Source organism: Vicugna pacos, chromosome 9 (genome assembly GCF_048564905.1).
Source record: "Vicugna pacos chromosome 9, VicPac4, whole genome shotgun sequence".
NCBI classification, from domain to species: domain Eukaryota; kingdom Metazoa; phylum Chordata; class Mammalia; order Artiodactyla; family Camelidae; genus Vicugna; species Vicugna pacos.
The window spans coordinates 13,625,866-13,650,047 of record NC_132995.1 but is presented as its reverse complement, the minus strand read 5'-3'; the positions used below and the strand labels follow the sequence as shown (position 1 = coordinate 13,650,047).

Genomic DNA, 24,182 nt, shown 5'->3' with positions numbered 1-24,182 from the left:
AAAAAAATTGTTTATTTATTTATGTTTAGTTTACAACGTTGTGTTAGTTTCTGGTGTACAGCAGCACCTGATATTTTTGAAAATAGCCTCACTTTTTGGTAATAGCAGAAGGTTCCAGATCTATCCGAAAAAAATTTTATTTTTTCTGTTCTAAGACATGTAGTCAGCTGTTATCCAGGAACCCTCTATGCTTTTCTCTTGTCTTCACTTTTCCTCTTTCCTTCTTAGAAATGAATAAAAGACCAGAAACAGGTGACTTATCTTATACCTGAGAGTTTGTTGGGCAAAAACGCTGCCATTATTGGGCTACTTTACGTGGTACCAGAGCTCAAAAGTTTTCTTTTTAAGGTTTTGTGTTCATATTATTTTTCTCTAATTTTCTTATCTTAAGTGATTTTTTTTTCAACCTTCAGAAGTTTCTCATACTTCTCATACTGAAGCTATTCAATATTAGCTTCATTATGTAGTGATTAAACATTCCAGTGGTAATTCTATGACTGCATAAGGCTAAAAACTTTTTTTATGACTCTATTAACCTAAAAATGAGCAGCCTTAAGAGTTGGAGAGTTAGGATACAGGTAGTATTTTTGCAAGTTAAACACTTGGTGTTTTGAGCAGGCTTACTCTGAATTAAAGTAATTTGGGTGGTGCAGATGAAAACGTTTACTGAAAATCTGGAGTTTACCCAAGAGAAATTAAGATGAGCATCAGTCTCCCCAGTTTTGTTGGCCCTATGCCCTTTCTGTCTTAATTTCCTCTCCAGTCCATTTTCCTGGCCAAAACCAAGCAAGGATGTGCTGATTCCCCTCGCCCATTAGCCACTCAGAATGTTTATGCCACCCTCAGTTTCTTTTCCTTACTAGGAAATAGAGTTATTGTCTATTCCAACATGAGTGGGGATGCGTTGGGAAAGTAATGGACTGTAATGGAAATTACATTAGAAAAGCATTCTAAAGAATTGGGTTCTTAAAAAACTAATTTTACTCAACATTATTAGTCATAAGGAAAATGTGAATCAAAACACAAAGAGATACCACTTCATACCTACTAGGATGGCTCTGATTAAAAAAACAGACAGTAAGAAGTATTGGTGAGGATTTGCAGAAATTGCTGGCGGGATATAAAATGGGGCAAATGCTTTAGAAAAAAGTTTGGTAGTTCTTTAAAAAGTTAAGCAGATTTACCATATGACCCAGCAGTTTCACGCCTAGGTACGTACCCAAGGGAATTGAAAACATATTGACACAAAAACTTGTTCCAGGAATGTTCAAAGCTATTCACAATAACCAAAAAATGGAAACAATTCAAATGCCCATCAACTGGTATAAATGGATAAACAAAATGTCGTATAGCCACACAGTGGAATATTATTTGCTGATAAAAAGGAATGATGTTCTGATATATGCTACAACATGGATATACCTTGAAAACTTGCTAAGTGAGAGAATCTAGTCACAAAAGGTCATATATTGTATGATTCCATTTGTATGAAATGTCTAGAATAGGCAAGTCCACAGCAGCAGAAAGTAGATTAGTGGTTGCTTAGGGCTAGGGGAGGAAGGGAAACGGGAACTGGCTTTTAATGGCTTTTCTTTTAGAGGAGATGAAAATGTTCTAAAATTGGATTGTGTTAGTATACTAAAAAGCATTGAACTGTATACTTTAAATGAGTAACTTATATAACATATGAATTATATCTCAGTAAAGCTGTTAAAAAATAAGAAAGCTGACCTAAAATTAGTGGATTAGAGTCCAGGTAAAACAAGATGTGACTTGATAATTGTTGAAGCTAGTTAATGGGCACATGGACGTTTTTTATACTATTTAAATTCTATTTTTGTGTACGTTTGGAAATTTCTGTATTAACAAGTTAAAACAAAAAGCTAACCTCATGCCTAATGGTGAAATACTAGACACGTTCATAGTAAAATCAGGAAGAAGGTACAGTATTATTTAACATTTTTTTTCTAAATCTACTAGAAAAACAGTACTGCATAGGAAACGACTAGAAAGCAATTGCTTTTTTTCTTCCCATGATTTCTACTATCAAGCTGCTTTAGGGGCTAGTTGATTTCCTGCCCATGGATGAGTTTTTCAGTCAGTGTTGGATAATAAAATGTCCATGTCACTGAACTAATCAACACCATAAACTTTTATAAAAAAAAAAAAATTAAGCCTCCTGACTCCTTGAGCAGGAGCTTGCAGTGAGGTAGCCTTGTTGATTACTTTTCTTTCCTTTTCCTGAACTTCTCCTCTGTCCCACTAGGTATTCTGAACTCCCTGAGTTTGGGAGCAGGGGAAGGGAGAGAGTAAGGGATAAAAAAAAAGAATCCTAGTTGTATTGACACTGGTCCTCTCTTGCCTTGGGGCGTGTTCACATCTGACTTTTTGTGAAGAGAGGGCAGTGGCCTGCTCTAGCTGGCTGCCTGCAGTTCCCACACTCGGCCTTTGGGTGTTAGTCCCCCGTGGAGCCCATCTCTAGAGTGCAGGGTGTGCTACTGAAAATCCTCTTGGTAGACTTAGAATAACCTAACCCCAGGCCAGCTCCTACTGTGATGTCCAGTCCCAGGAGAGAATTAGGCCCCAGTCTTTGTGCCTTCTAACTGAGAACTCTCGTTATATTCCACGTGGAATCCTGATGGCACTGGGGTCCCCTCTTTTCTTTATGAGGTGGCATACCAGTGCTTTCCAAAAATGCATCTTTCTGTCAAAGACAACCTTCTCTCCTACACTGCGGCCTCCTCTCATACACTCTCAAATCTCTGAACTACCTTTGGAATAGATGTTGAATTGAACCAAGGGCACAAAATCAGTTTCCAGACAGCTTATTTTGCACAATGCATAAGATAGCCGAGGTTTTTCACTGTGGAATCAGGATTCTGTGGCCCATGTTGTCTTGCTCTCCTTTTCCAGGGCCTCTCTTAAGCTGAGGATGAGAAAGGCATATTTTAACATCCTGTTAAAACTGAAAACTAGTGCAAATAATAAAATTCAAAAAGGTACAAAGTCAACATCCAGAAATCAGTAGACTTTGTATGTTATAAAAAAAAAAGTGGAAGATACATTGGGAAAAGACACCATTTAATAAAAGCCATAAAAAATAATGTAAGACACCTAGGAATAATCTGAATAAGAAACATACATGATACATAAGAAGAAAAATTTTAAATGTTCCTGATGGATACAGACATTGACTTGAATAAACAAAGGTATTCTGTGTTGTAGGAAAGCAAGATTCAACATCATAATCAAAGAATGTCTTAATCTACTCATTTTATGCAGTCGTGGGAAAAATACCAGTACAATTTTTAAACTGATCTACGTTCACATGGAAACTTTTGAAAAAAAAGAGTATTGAGGGGGTTATTATCTTTTTAATCTAGCTAGTCAGGCTTCAGGGTCAGAACTTTTTTTTTAAATGATGTTATTTTTTAGAGCAGTTTTAGATTTACAGCAAATTTGAGAGGAAGATACAGTGATTTCCCATATACCTCCTGCCCCTGCACGTGCTTAGACCATTACTAACATCCCCCACCAGAGTGGTACATTTGGTATGACTGATGAACCTACATTAACACATCATTATTAAAAAAAAAACACACATCATTATCACCCAAAGTCCATAGTTCACATCAGGTTTCATTCTTGGTGGTGTATAGTCCATGGGTTTGGACAAATGTATAATAACATGTATTATTACTGTGGTATCATAGAGACTAGTTTCACTGCCCAATAAGTCCTCTGTGCTTCACCTATTCATCCCTCTTTTCCCCCCTCCCCCCTAACCCCTGGCAACCACTGATCTTTTTACTGTCTCCATAGTTTTGCCTTTTCCAGAAAGTCATATATAGCTTTTCATATTGAAAATGGCAGACATGTATATGGCATGCATATATGGCATATATGTGGCAGATAAAGCCTTTCATATTAATTTCTTTCACTTAGTAATACGTCTTTTCATGTCTCCATAGCTCATTTCTTTTTATTGCTGAATAATGCCCCTTTGTCCAGATGTGCCACAGTTTATTTAACCATTCGCCTACTGAGGGCCATCTTGTTCTTTCCCAAGTTTTTGCAGTTATGAATAAAACTACTATAAGCACCTGCACAAGTTTTTGTGTGACATAATTCTAAAACTCCTTTGGGTAAATACCAAGGAACACAATTGCTGGATCATACGGTAAGAGTATGTTTAGTTTTGTAAGAAGCTGCCAAACTGTCTTCCAAAGTGTCTGTACCGTTTTGCATTTCCCCCAGAAGTGAATGAGAGTTCCTGTTTCTCTGCATCTTCGCCAACCCTTGGGGTTCTCAGTTTTCTGGACTTTGGCCATTCTAATAGGTATGTAGTGGAGGGGTCTTTTTAGAATTAAGACAATAAAATACATTTTAAAATTATAATAAATAGAGAATGTGGTACTGACAAAAGAATAAATAGATCACTGAGTCAAAACAGAACCACACACAAAAAAAGTAGAACCACAAATAAATCCCAACATGTATCTGTGATAATGGTAACATTTAAATCAGTAAGGAAAATATATTCCATAGTCATCTGTTCTAAAGCTCACTTTTCTTTTCTCATTTCAGCATATCTCAAGTCAGGTTATATCTTAAATAGTTTCTTTCTTAGTGGCATATAAAATAATGGTGCATTTTAAGTCCCATGAAATATTACATTATTCATGTGTGATTTTGTATACTTGAGTAGCCTCCTCTGGGGGAAAATTAAGTCGGATTACCAACTCCTATCTTATACTAAAATAAAATTATAATTGATAATCTTAGTCTGCTGTCTTTTACCAAATAGTCTCATACCCAAATAAAATAATAATTGATTAAAGACTTAAATTTGTGGGGGAAGGATAAATTAGGAGTTTGGATTACCATATACACACTATTATATATACAATAGATAAACAAGGACCTACTGTATAGCAGAAGGAACTATACTCAGTATCTTGTAATAACCTATAATGTAAAAGAATCTGAAAAAGGATATGTGTGTATGTATAACTGAATCACTTTGCTGTACACCTGAAACTAATACAACATTGTAAATCAATTATACTTCAATTTTAAAAAAAGAGAAAAAAAGACTTAAATGTAACAAATGAAAGTGTTAAAAGTTTTAGAAAAAAGAGACATTTATATAAATATGTATAGGTTAGAAACATCTTACCCCAAAACTAGAAGTGTTGGCATTTTGACTGTTTTGTGTGGCAAGAACACATAAGAAAAGTTACTATTTTTTAAAACAATAGAGCTAGAGCATCTAGAGTATAAGAATGAGGAGTGCCTCATTGTGGGTATGAGTGTGTGGTGGGGGGCGCTGACTGATTTTCTGGTGCCTGGGAGATGAGAAGGCTTGATTAGGGGAGCCTTTAGTTCCTCTGATTAGAGTGAACTGTGTTCCTGACCAAATGCACCATTTGGGTGAATCAGGCTTGGGGACCTGAGGGCTGCAGGGGAGCACTCTGCTCAGGGCCGATCATAGCAGCTCTGTCTTAGGTTCAGAGCAAAACATCACTGGAACGGGGCAAGGTGCTGCCTGAATCACTTGGCTGTCAAGTGATTGCCCAAGTGAAGGAGAGGGAACCTGGATTGCCTGGGTGAAGGAGAGGGAATCTCAGTCTGTATTCCTTTGGATCTGCTAGCCGGGATCCTTCTTGTTACAGCTGCAGCCTGGAGATTCTGGGGTTGAGGAAGGAGTAGGATTTATTCCATGCTCCCACTAACTAGAGTTCTATCAATGGACCAAGGGAGATGGAGGTAGTTTTGCCTGGACAGTCTGAGGACTGTAAGGCCAGTGTGATTTCTAGAACTTTCCTTTGCTTCACCAGGCCTGCCTTCTCAGAACACTATCCTTTTTCAGGAGAACAGCCCCAAGGAGGACTGATCATCTACAGTATTGAAAGCCATGGCCCAGGTGAGTTAGTTGTTGTTCTTTCTTACCTTCCCGACACTCAGTTCTTTTTAAGAAAAAAAAAAATTTTAAGGGCATGTGAGCATTTGCTATCTTTCTCCTGACATTTCTGGCTATCAGGGTCCCCCTTCAGGATCGTGGTTCCCATTTCCTCTCATTGTTGCTAGATAATCCTGTGCCACACCTACACACCTGCTTCTTTTGACCCAGCCTTAGTATTTTCATTCAGTAAACAACTGAGCATCTCTTTCCTCAGTCCTCTCCCAGGGACTATGATGGAGGGGAAATGCATTTTCTTAAAGGAAACAAGAGTAGATTTATAGAATGAACTTGTCCTGTCTGTATGGTGATTTGATGAGGTGGAGGTATGAGTTGCTTAGCTCAGAGCAAACATGGAAAAGCCAAGATTATCTCTACAGATCAGATGGGAGGTGGTGTTGGTAGCTCCAAATGTTAGATTGTTGCAAGATCTCCTGTTTTATAACGCTTGGAGGCCTGTTGGGTGGGAACTGATACAGACAGATCTCTGGAACTCTGTTAGGATATCCATGAGAGAAGTCCAGTTTAAGGTTGAGCAGGAAGTGTGGGTCATGAGAGTTTCCATCTGAATCACCAGTTTTCTTTATCTCAGAAATAATGATAGTATTGATGGATGATTACAGTGAGTTCAGCCAGTTCATAAATTACTGAGATCATACTATAAGAGCTCAGAAGAACCTTCTAAATCTCACCCAGTAATATCTATATTGTAGAAAATTCTGGTGTCAGAAAAATAATTATTAAAGATTTGTATTAACAGGAAATTATTCTTATAACCATAAGGCACAAGAGAAACTAGAGTTTATGAGAGTCTTTAAAATTATATGCTGTTTCAGAAATATTGCTCTTCTTAAAATGTATTTGTCAAATTTTACATGTTAATAATTCAAGGAGCATTAATGGAATCACATCATCACGTATGAAATATTCTTGACAAAAAAATCCCAACTGAATCTGATCAAGTTTCTGGACTCACCACTTCATCCTACTCCATAAAGGCAGGCACTCATCTCTTTTAGCGGTATCCAGTGAATTTAACTGTATTTTAAATTAATATTCCTATGATGCTATTTCTTGATTAATTAATTTTTAGACATTTTCTAGTTTTTTACTTGCAAGGTGTGTGTGGATTTAGATATGCTATATCTCACTCTCTACTGCCTTTCCTCACAACAGAGTTATATCACAATTTTGTTTAAATCAATGCTATATACACGTTTGCAACTATTCTCTACCACCCCTCTTTAGAAAACTTTATTATAATAAATTCCAGACACAGAAAAGTGGAGTAGTCTTATGAGCTACCATATGCTCACCATTAAGTTTTAATAATTATCTACTCACAGTCAGTCTTGTTTCATGCATGCCTCTTCCTGTTTCTTCCATGCACACTGCCTACCCTCACTCCCACACATAGGATTATTTTGAAGGAAATTGGTATGTAACTCTAAAAGATAAGGATTCTTTTTTAAAAGAAGATTCCTTATGCCATTATTGCATCTGAAAAAGTTAAAGATAATTTGTTAATGTCATCAATATCCCGTGTTCACATTTTCATAATTGTCTGATGTTTTAATTATTTATTTGTATTAGAATCCAGATAAGGACTGTGCACTGTAGTTGGTTGATATGTCTCTTGAATCTCTTACTTTGTAGGTACCCCTTCCGTCTCTCTTCTATCTGTGCAGTTTTTAGTTTGTTGTTGTTCGAAAAGAAAAAATTGATTTGTCCACTGTTTGGATTTTGCTGATTTCTTCTCTGTGGTATCATCTGAGTCTTTCCTGCAAATCACTCATTAGATCTAGAAACTTGATCAGATTCAGTTGGGATTTTTTTGTCAAGAATATTTCATAGGTGGTGATGTGTGAGTCCATTAGGAGACATGTTATTTCTGATTCTCTTTCCTTTTTTAATGTTAACCACCAATGATTATTATTGTCTAGATTCATTAATTCGTTAGTGGTTTCAAAATGATGTTTTAATTCTGTCATTCCGTCTTCATAGATTAGGTAGAGTACTATCTGTAAAGTTAAATGTCTTATCAACTGTTTGGTTACCCTGAAAGACAGTTTGTATGGGAACGGATGTTTGATTCTTGCCCTTTGTTTTCCAGTGTTTAAAATAATGAGTTGGTTTCTTAGACTTCTATAAAGATAACTAGTGATTTTTTAATTCAGTATAGTTATGAACTCATAGATTTAAGTATTTTTGGTCTGATCAGTCCATTATATTTCCTCTTCACTTTATATCATCTTTGGCCAGTGGGAGGCACTTCAAGTTGTCTCCCAAGCCCTTTTAATATGATTCTAATAGTTTTTGATCACTCTCTTGCTTTCTGATATAGCAGAATGTTCAGACTCATTCTGTGTATTTCTGATTCAATCCTGAAATTGTCCCTTTCCCCAAAGAACTTTGGTTCCTTTTTATTTGAATATGGTACTTAGAGGTTACAATCTAGATAGTAGGGATGCTCATTGCCACTGGGTTAAAAGGCCTTTTCTGTGGACTGAGTCAAATTTTTTTTAATATAAAATACACTGATAACTCTTGCATCTAATTCTAGGATCCAGAGATTCTGGTTCTCAGTGATACCAGTATAATTGCTCATTCGCTTTACCCCACAATGCAAGCATGACAGTCATGATGTTTATTTTGTGACCACAGGTAATACAGTTTATTGTTTCAGGGACCAGTGGTGTTCAGTGATGTGTCTGTAGACTTCTCTCAGGAGGAGTGGGAATGTCTGGACCCTGCTCAGAGGGACTTGTACAAGGATGTCATGTTGGAGAACTACAGCAACCTGGTGTCCATGGGTAAGGGCGTCTGTACCAGGAACTTAGAGTTCTCCTTGGCAATTTTGTTTCCTCTGCATTGACTTTCTCATCTGCTTTTCGAGTTACCGGCTGAGTTTTTGCTCCCTGTCCCCAAATGAATGGTTTGAGCTGAAATGATAAGGAAGAGTGGGAAATGGGCACCTCCAATTGGCCGTGGCTGAGCCTCTTCTTCCTCCTTTGACTGTTCCTGTGGTGGCATCTCTTCCTTGATCATCAAGGGACTGGATCTTATTTCTGGATCTGATTTACCCACAGCATAACCATGTTCCGTATCTTTTCTTGTGAGCAGGACTTTACATTCCTAAGCCTCAAGTTATCTCCTTATTGGAACAAGGGAAAGAGCCCTGGATGGTTGGCAGAGAGCTGACGAGAGGCCTGTGTTCAGGTGAGTGAGAGACGGTTGGGAGTGAGAAGCAAGGCATCACGGGTAATTACTCAGCCCATAAGTGGAGAAACAGCACCTTCGAGATGTTATCTTGGAAGCTCCCATCAAAACTGTAGGCCTGTGGGGAAAACTAAGCCTTTTTAGCACGAGTTTACAAGTGACCTGTTTCATTCCTCCTTTTGCTTACTGGGCTTTCTACTTCTCTTCTCCCAGACCACAAATATTTTCAGGTAGAAGGTGTCCTTTACTTCCCCTACAGAGAAAACTTACCCATATTTTAGAATCAGTTCCTTGCTGGCTTTTCTTCCTCTCCAACTCATCTCAGTGTTCTATCACCACTCCCAAAATAACACACGTCTGTGTGTGTGCCTGTGTGCGTGTCTGCATTACCCTTCCCCTCTAAGTACCAGTCTTCACTATAGCTGCCTGCCAATGACTTATTTTTTTTCAATTGAGTTATAGTCAGTTTACAATGTTGTGTCAATTTCTGGTGTGCAGCACAATTTTTCAGTCATACATGAATATACATATATTCATTTTCATATCCAATGACTTATTTTTTCAGTTTGTTGTGCATTTTTCCTTTCTCCAGTATTTTTGGTTTCCTAAATTTGTGGAACAAAGTCTGCCGTATGCTGCAGTTTGCTAATTGTGTCAGCCATTAAGAACTGGGAGCCAAACAATGGTGCCAAAATATACCCGTGAACAGCTTTCACAGAGTAGAATCTAGTAAAAGAAATTGACAGGGATCTTAGCAGAAAGTCAGGGGCTAAGTATGCAGAAGTAGAATGAATTCATACTGAAATAGCAGTTGGAGCCTTGCAAGTAATGGCAGTCACCGTCTGTAGTGACAATGTTGGGAAAAACAGAAAGCTCTCAGCCTAGGTGGGGAAGGCAGAGGTGGCAGAGGAGCAGAGATCTGGTATAGAGCAGGGTGACCTGGGGAGTTCTTACTGAAACTCTGCTATGTACTAAACGTTGGTCCTGATGCTGCGATTACAGGATTGAACAAAACAAAGCTCTGTTCTTCTGAAGTCTATATTCTAGAGGATGAGAGAGGAAAAAAATACCAGCTGGTGATAAGTGCTATGAAGGGAGGTGGAGAAGGCCCATCTGAAGACGTGGTGTTTTACTCAAGACCTGAAGGAAGTGAGGGAACAAGTAATGTAAATATCTGTTAGACGAGATTCAAGCAAAAGGAACAGGAAGATCAAAGTCCCTGAGTTGGGAGCTTTTTGGCCCTTACCCTTGTGGCTGGAGCAGAGTGAGCAAGGCGGGAATTGTGTGAAAAGGGCCAGCAAAGTCTCAGGGTGTCTCTGTGTCTGGGCTGAGTGCAGGCAGGAGGAAGAGTGTACCTGCAGATGATTCTGGGTCCTGGTGGCCTTGGTATGGGCTTTGAATTCTATTCTGAATGAGACATAAAGCCATTCTATTCTGAATGAGATGATTTGAGCAGGGGAGTGTGACGTCATCTTTTTAAAGGATCTCTCCAACTCAGGTTGCTAATATTGGATTCCTTTGGATAGGATTTAGGGAATTCACGAACTTGGATAAGAAGAAAAGGTGCATCTTTATATTTAGTCACCCCTAATTGAAATTTTGCATTTCTTCCTGTTATGGTGTATGCAACAAACTGTAGTAGTATTTAGTTCTTGTGACTTTGATGTGAATGGAAATCACAGATATTTTTGTATCATTTTACTATACTTGTAGACATCCTGAAATGTCATTTGTGCTCATGACTATTTCAGAATGATTTTAATGCCAGGCTCACCACTAGGTTTTTGTGCTAATAAAACTATTTAATGTGCTAAAGAAGAAGAAAACTCCAGGCAGGGGGAAGAACCCCTATGAAGGCCCTTCCGGGAGGGGAAAGCTTGGTGTGTTTGAAGAACTGAAAGAAGGCCAGTGTTGCTGGGCCCCCTGAGCAAGTGAGAGTGGAATATGAGTCGAGGTTGGAGAGACAAGTGGGAACCACGCCGTTCAGCCTTTGCCAGAGATTATAAGGAGTTTGGATTTTGAACAGTGGAAGCCCAGGCCAAATGTCATTTTAGTCCCTGAATACATTAAAGAGTTTGAGAACTTGGTGGAGAGACTGGCTTAGGAGGCTCCTTGAGTCGTCTGAGTAAGAGATGATTCTGGTTTGGAGGAGGGTATTGGCAGTGGAGATAGACAAGGACAGTTTTAAAAAGTTGCTGAGGAGCTTAGATAGATGAAAGTTGCTGAAAGATCCTATGGAGGTAGGAGAAAAAAGAGTATGCTGGAATGAAGTCCCTGTTTCTGGCTTGAGATGTCCAGTAGGCTCCATTTTGATGTCTTGAAATTATTTAATTTGCCTAATATCTCTATTTTTGATCAATTCTTTCATAATGTTAGCTATCAAATACTGAAAGACATCTCCTTACACTTTTCCTCACCCTTCCCATAATCATGAATTAAGGATTATCTCCCTTTTACAGATGAAGAAATGGGGCCTAGAAAGGTTAGATAATTGCCTGGGAACCTGTAGGAACTGTCAGTGTTGGAAACTCAGCTGTCATCAGTCTGCTTCTGACTCCTGTCATCTTTCCTCGGCAGTATCTCGCTCCATGTCTGTTTTAACTTGTCTGTCTTAAACTCCATCTGCCTCCCATCACAGCCACTACAATGCTACATGATCAAGTCTCTCTCTTCTCCCAAGATCAGCATCACAAAATTCCAAGCAAACAGTATTTTCCCGGAATCCCCAGCATATAGCATATTCTGAGTCTTCCCTGTCTGCCACTCACATCAGATTAGTTCTGTACCTTAGACTGATCTCAGGTTATTCCCCCATGTGGCTAACCCTCCGTAATCTCTTTCAAACTGCATCCAACATAGCCTTTATTGTGGACCCTGTTCTGTTTTCACCTCAGCTGAGTGTGCTGTGGTTTAATTCTGACACTGACTACCCAGAGTTAGCATAGACCCCACAGGTTAGCAGCCAGTCCTGCACAAGACTGCCCTCACTTCTGGCACAAGCTGCAAGTCTCAGGGGGTCCTTAGACCACCCACACTTCTGACCAACTGGCTTTAAAAGATGCAGGGATTTCCATGGCCCCCTCGGGCTCAATAATTTGCTAGAATGATTCACAGAACTCAGGAAAGCTCTACACTTGAAATTGCAATTTTACTATGAAGAAATCATATCAGGCAAGTTCTGGTAGGCTTCCAGATGCAGAGGTTCCACACCCTGTCTCTGTGGTCTGTGGAGTCAAAGTATGTCACCCCCTTAAGCACATTAATGTGTTCACCAACCAGAAAGCTCTACTGAGCTTTGGTATCCAGAGTTTTTATTGGGGCCGAAATACATCGGCATGATTGATTAAGTCATTGGCCACTCAGTCCCTGGCCTCTCTCTCCTCCCCAGAGGTCAAGTAGCTGAAAGTCCCAACCCTCTAACCATATGCTGGGTCTTTCTAGTGACCAGTCCCCATCCTAAAACTATCAAGGGACACACCACACCGTGAGTCGCCTCATTAGCATAACAAACCACCACCATCACTCAGGAAATTCCAAGGCTTTTTGAAGCTCTTTTAGTTGCTGAGGACAAAGACCAAATGTGTATCTTATACCATAGAGCCCAAGAATCTTCCCCTGTGTGCATTTATTCCTCTCAGGAGACCTTTCATGGTGGTAAAAAATTATCCAGTTTCTGTAATACATATAGTGTGATATACTCTGTTTCTTAAATACAAATACAAGCTTATCTTATATATATAGATGTATATAAAACATATAACAAGTCATCTGAAGAGTTGTATGCTGAAGCATTGAGGAGTTACCAGCCTTTCCAGATGATTCTGATCCATGTCAGTATCTGAGAATCATTGTGGTTCCGTTTCCATAGTCTCCTCCCTCTGCTTCCTGCATTATAGCTCAGTAATTTCTATGCATTTCTTCTCCATTTTTTCAGATTAAACAGATACACTTGAGAACTGTGTGTTATTTATGACCAGATATGATTTTCACTTTAATGTTTCCATTTCTATTATAAAAGTTTAACTTTTCACAAGTGGGATAGGGGAAGAATATTTACCATTTCTTTTTCTTACAGATCTGGAATCAATGTGTGAAACCAAGTTACTGTCGCTTAAGAAGGAAGTTTATGAACTAGAATCATGCCAGAGGGAGATAATGAGACTTACCAAGCATGGCCTTGAATACGCCAACTTTAGAGATGTTCTAGAATATAGAAGCCACTTTGAAAGACAACTGGGATATCAAAATGGGCATTTTGGCCAAGAGATATTCACTCATGAATACATGCCTACATTTATTCAACAGACATTCTTTACTCTACATCAAATAATTAACAATGAAGAGAAACCCTATGAATGTAAGAAATGTGGAAAGGTCTTTAGTCAGAATTCACAGTTTCTTCAACATCAGAGAATTCATATTGGCGAAAAATCTTACGAATGTAAGGAGTGTGGGAAATTTTTTAGCTGTGGCTCACATGTTACTCGACATCTGAAAATTCATACTGGTGAAAAACCCTTTGAATGTAAAGAATGTGGAAAGGCCTTCAGTTGTAGCTCATACCTTTCTCAACATCAAAGAATTCATACTGGTAAGAAACCCTATGAATGTAAGGAATGCGGAAAGGCCTTTAGTTATTGCTCAAATCTTATTGACCATCAGAGAATTCACACTGGGGAAAAGCCTTATGAATGTAAAGTATGTGGGAAAGCCTTTACTAAGAGCTCACAACTTTTTCAACATGTGAGAATTCATACCGGTGAGAAACCCTATGAATGTAAGGAATGTGGGAAAGCTTTCACTCAGAGCTCAAAGCTTGTTCAGCATCAGAGAATTCACACAGGTGAGAAACCCTATGAGTGCAAAGAATGTGGCAAAGCCTTTAGCAGTGGCTCAGCACTTACTAATCATCAGAGAATTCACACCGGGGAGAAACCCTATGATTGTAAGGAATGTGGGAAGGCCTTCACTCAGAGCTCACAGCTCCGTCAGCATCAGAGAATTCATGCTGGTGAGAAACCTTTTGAATGTCTTGAATGTGGGAAGGCCTTTACTCAGAACTCACAACTTTTTCAACATCAGAGAATCCATACAGATGAAAAGCCATATGAATGTAATGAATGTGGAAAGGCCTTTAATAAATGCTCAAACCTTACTCGACATCTCAGAATTCATACTGGTGAAAAACCCTATAACTGTAAGGAATGTGGGAAGGCCTTTAGTAGTGGCTCAGACCTCATTCGTCATCAGGGAATTCATACTGATGAATAGTTAAAGTTAAAGCTCTTGTCGCCTTCCTGATATTTTACTCAAACAAAAATAATGCTTGATAGTTACCTTCTTTCACTATTTTTTGTTTCTTAATTTTATTTCTCTTTTTAATCCAGATCTATCTTACTCAAAGTTGTGAATTCAGATTCTAAATTGACACTTGTCCACCCTTTTTCTCCAGCCCCCCAACTTGCTAATGGCTGTTCAATAATTCTTTTCTTCCCTATTATTTTGTTCTACCTTCTGGGTGATATGTTATATTCCTGTTTATATTTGCTTGAGTTTCAGGGCTACTCTTTCTTCTCTGATCTACATATTTGTGCTTATACCAACATCATACTGTTTAAATTGTATGACCTTGTACTTTTTAATTCCTTATAGAATTATAACTGTTTTTGAGTCTGTTAATTTTTTTGTTTCATTTCACAAATTTATATTTTCTTGTTATAAAACAGAATATCAGAAAACAAGAAACTGAAAAGCCAAGATTAATTGTAATCATACCAACTACAGATGACTACTCTCAAGTTGGTAGAGCAAGTCCTACCAGACTTTGTTTGGTTTTAAAGAAAATATACTCATGGTACTTATGTTGTACTTTCATCTGCTTTTATAGTGCCAGAAAGTATTATTGCCACTTCAGTAAATATAGATTTTTATTATTTTTATTGATATATTGAATGACTTTTAAAAATGACCTTATTTTTCATGTTATGTTTGCATCTAATTATTTGTCATTATATGCAGTGATTAATATGAACCAACATTTATCTTTGGATGCTTGCTTTTTTCCTTTTATAACATCTATTTTAATTGCTGAAAGTATCCACATTTTCTCTTCATAAACTGTTTTGTTCCTTTTCATCAACCCTAACTGCAGTCCTCATACTAGAAAGTAACTAACCACTGTTACCAATATTATTTATCCTTCTAGAATTGTTTTTATTTTTTACTTGTATATTTTAGTAACTTTTTTTTATGTCTTAGTACATGTAATCCTGCCATTATGTATTGGTTTGTTGTGAGGGTGCCATGAATTAATAAAGTGCTTAGAACTATTCCTATCATGTAGTAAATGTTTAGTAAAAGTTGTCCACTATTATCATTGATACACATATTTTCATAATTGTCTTCATTATGTTTGTGGAAAGGATTTTAACCATGTTGTTTACCTTTGTCTAAATCAAAGAATTCATAATGGAAAAAGAGAAATGGGAGTTAATGAAGATAGGAAAGCTTTTCCCATCACTCATTATTCAACATGGAATTTCAAAAGGGAAAGAAGAAGTATGTGTGGGTAGTCTACATTCAAACTTCACTTTTTATGCTGCACAAAGATTAATGCCTGTCTGAAACCCTGTGGAGATAATGATGGGTAGTCGAAAGTACAGCTGTCAAATAAGCAGGAAGAGATGAGAATATTTTTCCTAGTCACTGGCTCCCCACAAAGCAAAAAATATACAGGCCACATTCTTCGACCAGAATGGAGGAGAGACAGTAACAAAAGGACATCCAGCAAATATCTGAGTATTAATTCAGGGTCTTCTCTTGATTAACATGGGTTAAGGAACTAAATCCTTGACATACATGTTATTTAAATGTGAGTGAATATGAGAACACAAATGAAAAACCTGTCTGACTGGCAGCCAAAGTTGTATTGGAAGTTTTATAACCCAATATTCATGCATACATTAGAATACTAGAAAGATCATTAATAAAAATCAATATAGAACCCAAAGAGCTAAAACTAGCAAAAATAAATCTAAAAAGTGGATAGAGAAAGGCATTATTAGTTATACAATGCAGAAATAAATGACAGAAGAAAGTAAACAGTCTAGAAAATTTTATTATTTGAAAAAAGTAGACAAACTAGTGACTCAGGTGGGGAAGTACAGATGATAAATAAACAGCTCTGTGAATGAGAAATCAAAATAACTGCATATTTAAATTTAAAAGGTTATCTTTTTTAGTGATTAAAATGTTCTAGGGTTAGTGGTGTAGGTTGCACAACCTTGTGAATATATTAAAAACTGCTGAACAGAAATACTTTTAAAAGGTGATTCTTACAGTATATTAATTTTCTCTCAACCTGAAAACTGAAAAGTAAGTACTAGAGACACTTTTATAATAAATCTGGACAGAGCATGTGTGATTTTTATAAAGAAATTGGATTGGCTTGATATCAGAATTCACTAGAGAAGAAATGTAAAATCTTAATAGATGCCTCTCTGAAAGGAACATTTGAAAGTTAAACCAAAAAATACTTTAAATGTCACACAGCAACACTAACGATACCAAGTTAGATATATTTATAGGTCAAACTATGAAATGTTTCAGGAACTCTTCCAGGATGTAGGCTGAGGTAGCAAGTTACCTGTTTTTATGAATCTGTCATAATTCTAATGATAAAACTTGCTAGGAGAACGCAAGCAGGCAATCTGCCCAGAATCAGATATGAAAATAATGCAATGTTAAATATTAGCAAATCGAATCTAGTGATCTATTGAAATAAATATTTGTCACAATCTGAGTTTTGGAACAAAACATAAAAAAAAATTTTTTTTGGTTGAAGTATAGTCAGTTTACAATGTGTCAATTTCTGGTGTACAGCATAATGTTTCAGTCATACATACACATACATATGTTCCTTTTCATTATAGGTTACTACAAGATACTGAATGTAGTTCCCTGTGCTGTACAGTAGAAAAACTATTGTTTATCCTCTGTACTGGTTTCTCTCACTTCTGCCAAGCAGCTGCTACTTTCTCTTCCGAGCCTCTGAATCTCCCTTCCTGTCCCAGCTGACCTGCCCCCTGGAGAGGGGGCTTCCCAGGGTGAGAGCACTTCTCCTCCTTTGTTGCTTCCTCCCCCTGGGGGACAGGTCCTGTATCAATTTCCCTTTTCTTTTTTCTTTTTTTTCTCCTACCTGGTTTTATAAGGATTCTTTGTATTTCCAATGTAAGAGATATTCTGCCGAAGTTCAGTAGGTGTTCTGTGTGAATTGCTCCGTATGCAGATGTAGTTTTTGATGTGTTTGTGGGAAAGGGTGAGCTACGTGTCCTTCTACACCATCTTGGCAATCTCCGCACCTCGGAACAAAACACTTCTAATAAATCCTTATACAGATTTGCTACCCAATTTCTGAAGCTTGGAAATCAAAATGATTTAGTGAACATAGTATTCCTTAGTATCTGAACTTGGGAAACAAATAGATTTGGATAGCAAGGGATTCTTGGAATACAGCACAAGCTAATTTACATAGAATTTCTAGAGTTTAAATAACTAAAGCACTATAAATGAAAATATATTATCAAGCCTCAAAAGCCTTCTTCTATTATCAATATTTGACAGAATGAGATGTATTTAATAAATAAACTTGAGTAACCTACCTCCTGCAGCATCACTGCATTCATCCATTTATACCCTGTCTACTTCTCATTGAAGAGTCTTTAAATCATAGCCAACGAATCCAATCATTGCCATGTATTTTAGTATGAAGATGTAGTGGGAGGTGGTAAGGCAGGGGCTTGTTAAAACAGTCACAGAATTTCAACTTTCATCGGAATTAGAATATAGAATATGAAAGGTGTTCACTCCCATGCTAGCAAGAAAATCTGAACAAGATAAAAACCATACTTTCCTATGTGTGTAATGTAATGTGTATTTATGACTATAAATGTCCCTATAAGCTTTATTTCATCCCATTTATTTCTTACATTTTATTTTGATTATCATTTGGTTTAAATAATTCTATAAATTCAATTGTAAAATTTGTATTTGACCTACATTTAAAAAAAACTTTATTTTGACATAATTATAGATTCATATTAAGTTGCAAGTAAATGTATAGGGAAGTCTCATGTATTGCTTTACTCAGTTTCCCTCAAAGGCGATATTTTGTATAACTATAATACAATAGCAAAATGGAGTAAGGTATGCAGCCTGGTTAACAGTATTGCACAATGTCAATTTCATAGTTTTGATATTGAACAGTATATGTCATTATTGGGGATAGGGTGAGAGGTTCACCTCTTCATATGCTATTTTTGCAACTTCCAGTGAATCTGTAATCATGATGAAATTAAAAGTTTTAAAAATAATTTTAAAAGTAAAATTAAAATGTAAGAGTCAGTGCCAATTCCAGACCAATATAAAAGTCTTATTTTTTGTCCCGTTGATTACATTGTCATAGACTTGTAATCGATGGTACCAGAGGCTGAGTAATGCCGTCTTCAACATGTAGGCCTAAGGTGGCATCTCTCGTGCAAACAAAACAAAGCAAAACCAACAAAATGTTGAAAGCCGTTTAGGGGGAGGGTGGTTCGTCTATAGTTTCATTCGCTTGTACAAGTACCTCCTACTCCCAGTTTCCAGCCTTGGCAGAGCAGCTCAGGCTCTTCATCCCTACACATCCCCACACAAGCAGTCAGTGGCTCCTTCTCCCAGGCAGCCACCGCCTTCATCACAGTGGAGCAGAAGGTGCGAGTGTCAGGGCTGTTGCGTTGTGCGCAGCACCCCCTGGAGGATGGCCCTGTCAAGATGACACCGCCCCGCCGGACTGTGTCACAGCCTCAGAGCAGGATCCCTTGCGGCACAGAGGGACTTGAGCAGGCCAAGGGCGGTCTACGCACACGCGCAGTGCTCAGTGCTCAGATCACGCCGCGTGAGCATCACCTGGGTAACGTACTCGGACAGGTTGGAAAAGTCCCTAGGTGTATTGCCCCACGTTTCTCAAGAAGAATCCTGGTGAGTGTCAGAAGTTTGAGCACCTAGATGTGGACAGATTGGGAGTGAACGAAGTCATCCTATGTTGAGAGATGGAGATTTGGTGATTGTAAATTTTAAGTTTTTCTTGACAGAAGTGATGGGATAGAAATCCTTGGCTTGAAGGATGACAGACTGAAAAATGAGCCGTGGAGAACACTTCTTGGGAAACAGCCGCATGAGATACTCAGAAAGTGTACCTGTGCTCCTTTTAATTCTAGTCCAGAGAGTCTTAGGCATCAATCCCAGCCTCTGCTGGATCACAGGATTTTGCTATGTTGGGCTCAACAGACCTTCAGCCTTGGCTTCCCCAAGACTTATCACCACGGCTTGAAGTTATTCGGGCCTGAAGCAGATCCTGGCAACAACCACGAAGCCCCTCCTGGATGGATGATGGTTATAGCCGGCAGCAGATCAAATACCTGCCGCTGGTGGATCCCAGGTTGGCAGCATGGAGCCCCTGCCGCTCTGTACTCCTTTCCAGTAGAAAGTCAGGAGACTAGAAATGGTCCTAGGCATCCTCGAGACTGTTGGAGAAGAATATGAACTGGAATCATCTGGGGGTAAGTTTCTAAGACTTTTTTTTTTGTTTAATTGAAAGTTCTGCTTGCCACTTGGGTCTTCCAGGCTAAAAGACACACAAGGCCCACCCATCCAAGGTCATTGTATTAGAAATGGGAAACATTTCTTAGTTGGTGCACAGGCAGGGTATTGTAGTAATTAAGAACATGGACACTGGGGATGGGGGAAGTGGGGAGACACTGGTCAAAGGGTACAAACTTCTAGCTATAAGAGAAACAAATTCTGGGGATCTAATACCAGATGGTGACTATAGTTAACAATACTGTATTGTATACTTGAAAGCTGCTAAGAGAGTAAACCTTAAATGCTTTCGCCACCCCAAAACAAAGTAATTATGTGAGGTGATGGATGTGTTAATTAACTTTATTATAGTAATCATTTCACAATATATATATGTGAATCAGATTATCACATTGTCCACCTTAAACTTACACAATGTTATATGTCAATTATATCTTAAGAAATCTGTGAGAAAAAAAAAGTTTACTGGAATCAGATCTGCCTGGGATCAAATTCTTGTTTTACCACTTTGTACCTTTGTGATTTGGACAGTGTACCTATCTGTACCTCAGTTTACTTACCTCAAATATGAGGCTAATGATAGAATATACCTCATAGGGTTGCTGCAAAAAGTTAAAGAGTTAATATGTGTGGAATATTTAGAACACTGCCTGACATTATTTAATATTAGTCTTTATTGTTACTATGAGATGACTAAATTAAGGCCATCCAATGATGCAGCATTTTATCTGCTTGGTGAAACAATGGTTTATATATGAAATGAAGCATTTTTGTGATTGATGTCTACTGACACATTTTTTCCTCTTATCCAATAACTCAAAATAGTACAGAATAAGTTAAAACATATTCCATATTTTAACCTAATCATCCCACATATACAGTTAAGCTTATTCAATAACCATCACCTTTGGTGTTTCAAAGGCAAGATAATTACAATAATGCTCTTCAAAAAATGTTTTCACACTTAAAGAGTGGTAAGAGAAAAGGCCTCATAATGGAACCCTGGGGTACACGGGCATTTACGGCATGATGGAGAGAAATGACCTTGGAGGAGACTCTTACATTTTCACGAAAGGGTGTGATAGTTCCCAGGATTAACGTTTTCAAAGTACTCAACAACCCAGCATTCCTTCCCAAATCCAATTAGTGTGGTGGGTGAATGGGATTCCTGAATCCAATGCACGAAATAGGGATTACATTCATTTAGACTGGATTATGTAAGTTAGATTGGATAAAATGTGGATTGGCTCAAATATCAAAGGTCAACTGTCATTGCAGTGTGATTGTGGATTAGGATAAAAAGCTTATCTTCCCCCTCCAAGCTTCTAGACAGAACAGCAAGCAGGACAGAGTCTGAGACTCCATAGATATTTGATATCACAAAGCAGATGAAACCAAGGTGAGTTTGTAGAATGGTTTTAACAGTTTGTTGGGTCTGGGTCTTCCAGATCAATAGTACCAGATTTATGAACTTATTTATTTATTGAATTTCTAACACACATCTTAGTGCCAGATATATCGACAATGTTTGGTAAATGCTTTTGAAAAAATGGAAATAAATGTCTGAGCACCAATTAAGATGAAGTACTTTGAATGATAGAACAATTTCAGTCACACGGCCTGCACGTAAGGAGTTTAAATTATATTGAGAGAGAAAGACATTTCAACTCTTTGATACAATGGGAAAATAGAGGCTGGGACTCAGCTAGAATTTGGCTCAAATTCTGATTCTAGTATAGAATGTATTAGTTATATATTCTGAAGCACTTTAAGTTTGCTCTGAAAGCCTCATTTTCCTTATCAGTAAAAAGAGAATAAAAATTTGCCTCTTTATGTTTGTTATTAAGAAATAGTTTCTGTAAAGATACAGGCACCCCAATGTACATAGTGGAACTATGTACAATAGCCAAGACATGGAAGCAACCGGAATGTCCATCAAAGATGACTGGATAAAGAAGTTGTGGTATAGTTATACAATGGAATACTACTCAACCACAGAAAAGAACAACATAATGCCATTTGCAGCAACATGGATGGACCTGGAGATTGTCATTCTAAGTGAAGTAAGACAGAAAGAGAAAGAAAAACACTATATGATATCACTTATATGTGGAATTTAAAAAAAAAAAAGAAAAGGAAAAAGAGGATGCTAATGAACTCATCTGTAAAAGAAACAGACTCGTAGACATAGTAAACAATCCTATGGTTACCAGGGGAAAGGGGGTGGGAAGGGATCAATTTGGTAGTTTGAGATTTGCAAATGTTAACCACTATATATAAAAATAGATAAAAACCAAATGTCTTCTGTGTAGCACAGGGAACTATATTCAATATCTTGTAATAACCTTTAATGAAAAAGAATATGAAAACAAGTCTAGTTATTTATATGTATGATTGGGACATTATGCTATACACCAGATATTGACACATTGTAACTGAGTATATGTCAAAAAAAAAAAAAATGAAAAGAAAATTCGTTTCTGTAAAAACCCAGCTGGACTCTGAGAAAGGCAGTTTTATTTATTTATTTTTTTTTTATTATTTTTTTTTACTTTAAACAATTATTTACTTATATATGTATATAATATATATTTTTATTGAAGTGTAGTCAGTTTACAATGTTGTGTACAGCACAATGCTTCAGTCATACATGAACATACATATATTCATTTTCATACTCTTTTTCACCATAAGTTACTACAAGATATTGAATATAGTTCCCTGGGCTATACAGTATGAACTTGTTGTTTATCTATTTTATATTTCATGGCACTCTTAAATAAGTTATTTATGGCTCTTTTGATTGAACCCAGTTAGCCATAATTCCCTAACTGTGCAGAATCATCTTTATCAATTATTATCACTTTGGACTTAATATTCAAGGAAGGCAAACAGAAAACAGCTTCATTTTTGTCTCTCATTGTCACTTTAAATATGCTCAAGTGGTGCTAGATCTTCCCTGATCCTGTTAACATTTAATTAGAAATCGTGATTTTTTTCATCACTCCTACTTACTACAAATGATTTCAGCTCAGTAATATAAATATCCAGTCTTCATGGTAGAATGAGAATGAAAACTTCTTCCTTTACTTTGATCTGTTTGCAGTTTATGGCAAATTGTATTTTCCAAAAATGACTATGACTATACTTTTGTTTCCACATGGTCTTCCAGAACCTTGCCACTTTCCCATCGGGAAGTGGAGTCCATGTCCCTTCCCTCTGAATCTAGATGGGCCTTTTAAACTGTGAGTACAATGGAAATGATGCCATGTGATTCTGAGACTAGATATAAGAGGGGATACAGCTTGCATCTGGATCTTTCTTGGGACTCTTGCCTTTAGAACCTTGAGCTGCAATGTAAGAGGTCTGAGGCTACCGTGCTGTTAAGAAGCTCAAACTAGCCCACACAGAAAAACCACATGGAGAAACCCTGAGATTACTTGAAATAAGAGATATCCAGCTAGTTCCCAATTGCTCCTGGAACTTCACACTGTTCCAGGTTCAGCGATCATGAAAAACCAGAGCCAGAACTGTACAGTTAGGCTGTTTCCGAATTCCTAATCCAGAGAAACTATGAAAGATAATAAATGATTGATGTTGTTTGAAACCATTAAACTTGAAAGGCTGGGTATACAAACAGACAACGCCAGATCATATATGACAATGGAACTCTGTTCACAAACTCTGCGGCCACCAATTGGTTTCCAAACAGGAAATCAAACAGCAACCTTGGCAGCAATCAGCCCAGAACAGTCAGGATTTGGTCACTAAATGCCAGCTTCCCTATTTTTGACCTCTGCTTCCAACTCAGGACAACCGGGGAAAGCCAACTAGAACCCCCAAACCAATCACATAAGATGCACTGCTTGTAGTTGGCCCAGCTTCTCCATGGCAATAACCTCCAATCAGAACATACCTGAAACCTTCCCTTTCTTCACTATAAAGCTTTGCCACTCCTCTGCCTCTGACTCTGCCAAACACAAGTGTTGACTGTAGTATCAGTAATTTGAAACAACCTAATGACAAGATAAAAATTAATTACAAAAGTGGCATATAGAATTTACAAAATATTATGGGAGGACACAAGTTCAATATATATTTGACTTAAAAAGTAGGTTAAGATGACGTAAATATATGAAATGATATAAGCTTAAATATAGCTATGTCTGAATGGGGAAATTACAGAGGTATTTTGGGTTGTTTTTGGTTTGGTTTTTTTTTTTTCCCCTCACTTATTCCTAATTGTAGACGGGAGGAGACACATCCTGGTTTTGTATTTGTGTGTCCAGACTCCTCTCGCAGGATGTTCCCAGGTGAGACTCCGAGCTCACCTGTTGGCCTCACCACTCCCGCATCGTGCCTT

The 24,182-nt window shown here is 37.7% G+C and overlaps 1 protein-coding gene across 1 annotated transcript in view; it reads left to right on the top strand.

Moving 5' to 3' along the window:
- Positions 1-5,902: 5,902 nt before the first annotated feature.
- The window catches only part of LOC102539297 (uncharacterized), a 38,220-nt gene continuing 19,940 nt past the window's right edge, over positions 5,903-24,182 (top strand). Inside the window, 6 exon segments of the mRNA XM_072966409.1 lie at positions 5,903-5,926; positions 8,649-8,775; positions 9,086-9,181; positions 13,257-14,451; positions 18,820-19,198; positions 19,508-19,658. Of these exon segments, the coding sequence (XP_072822510.1) occupies positions 5,918-5,926; positions 8,649-8,775; positions 9,086-9,181; positions 13,257-14,451; positions 18,820-19,198; positions 19,508-19,658 (1,957 nt within the window). The 5' untranslated portion in view covers positions 5,903-5,917.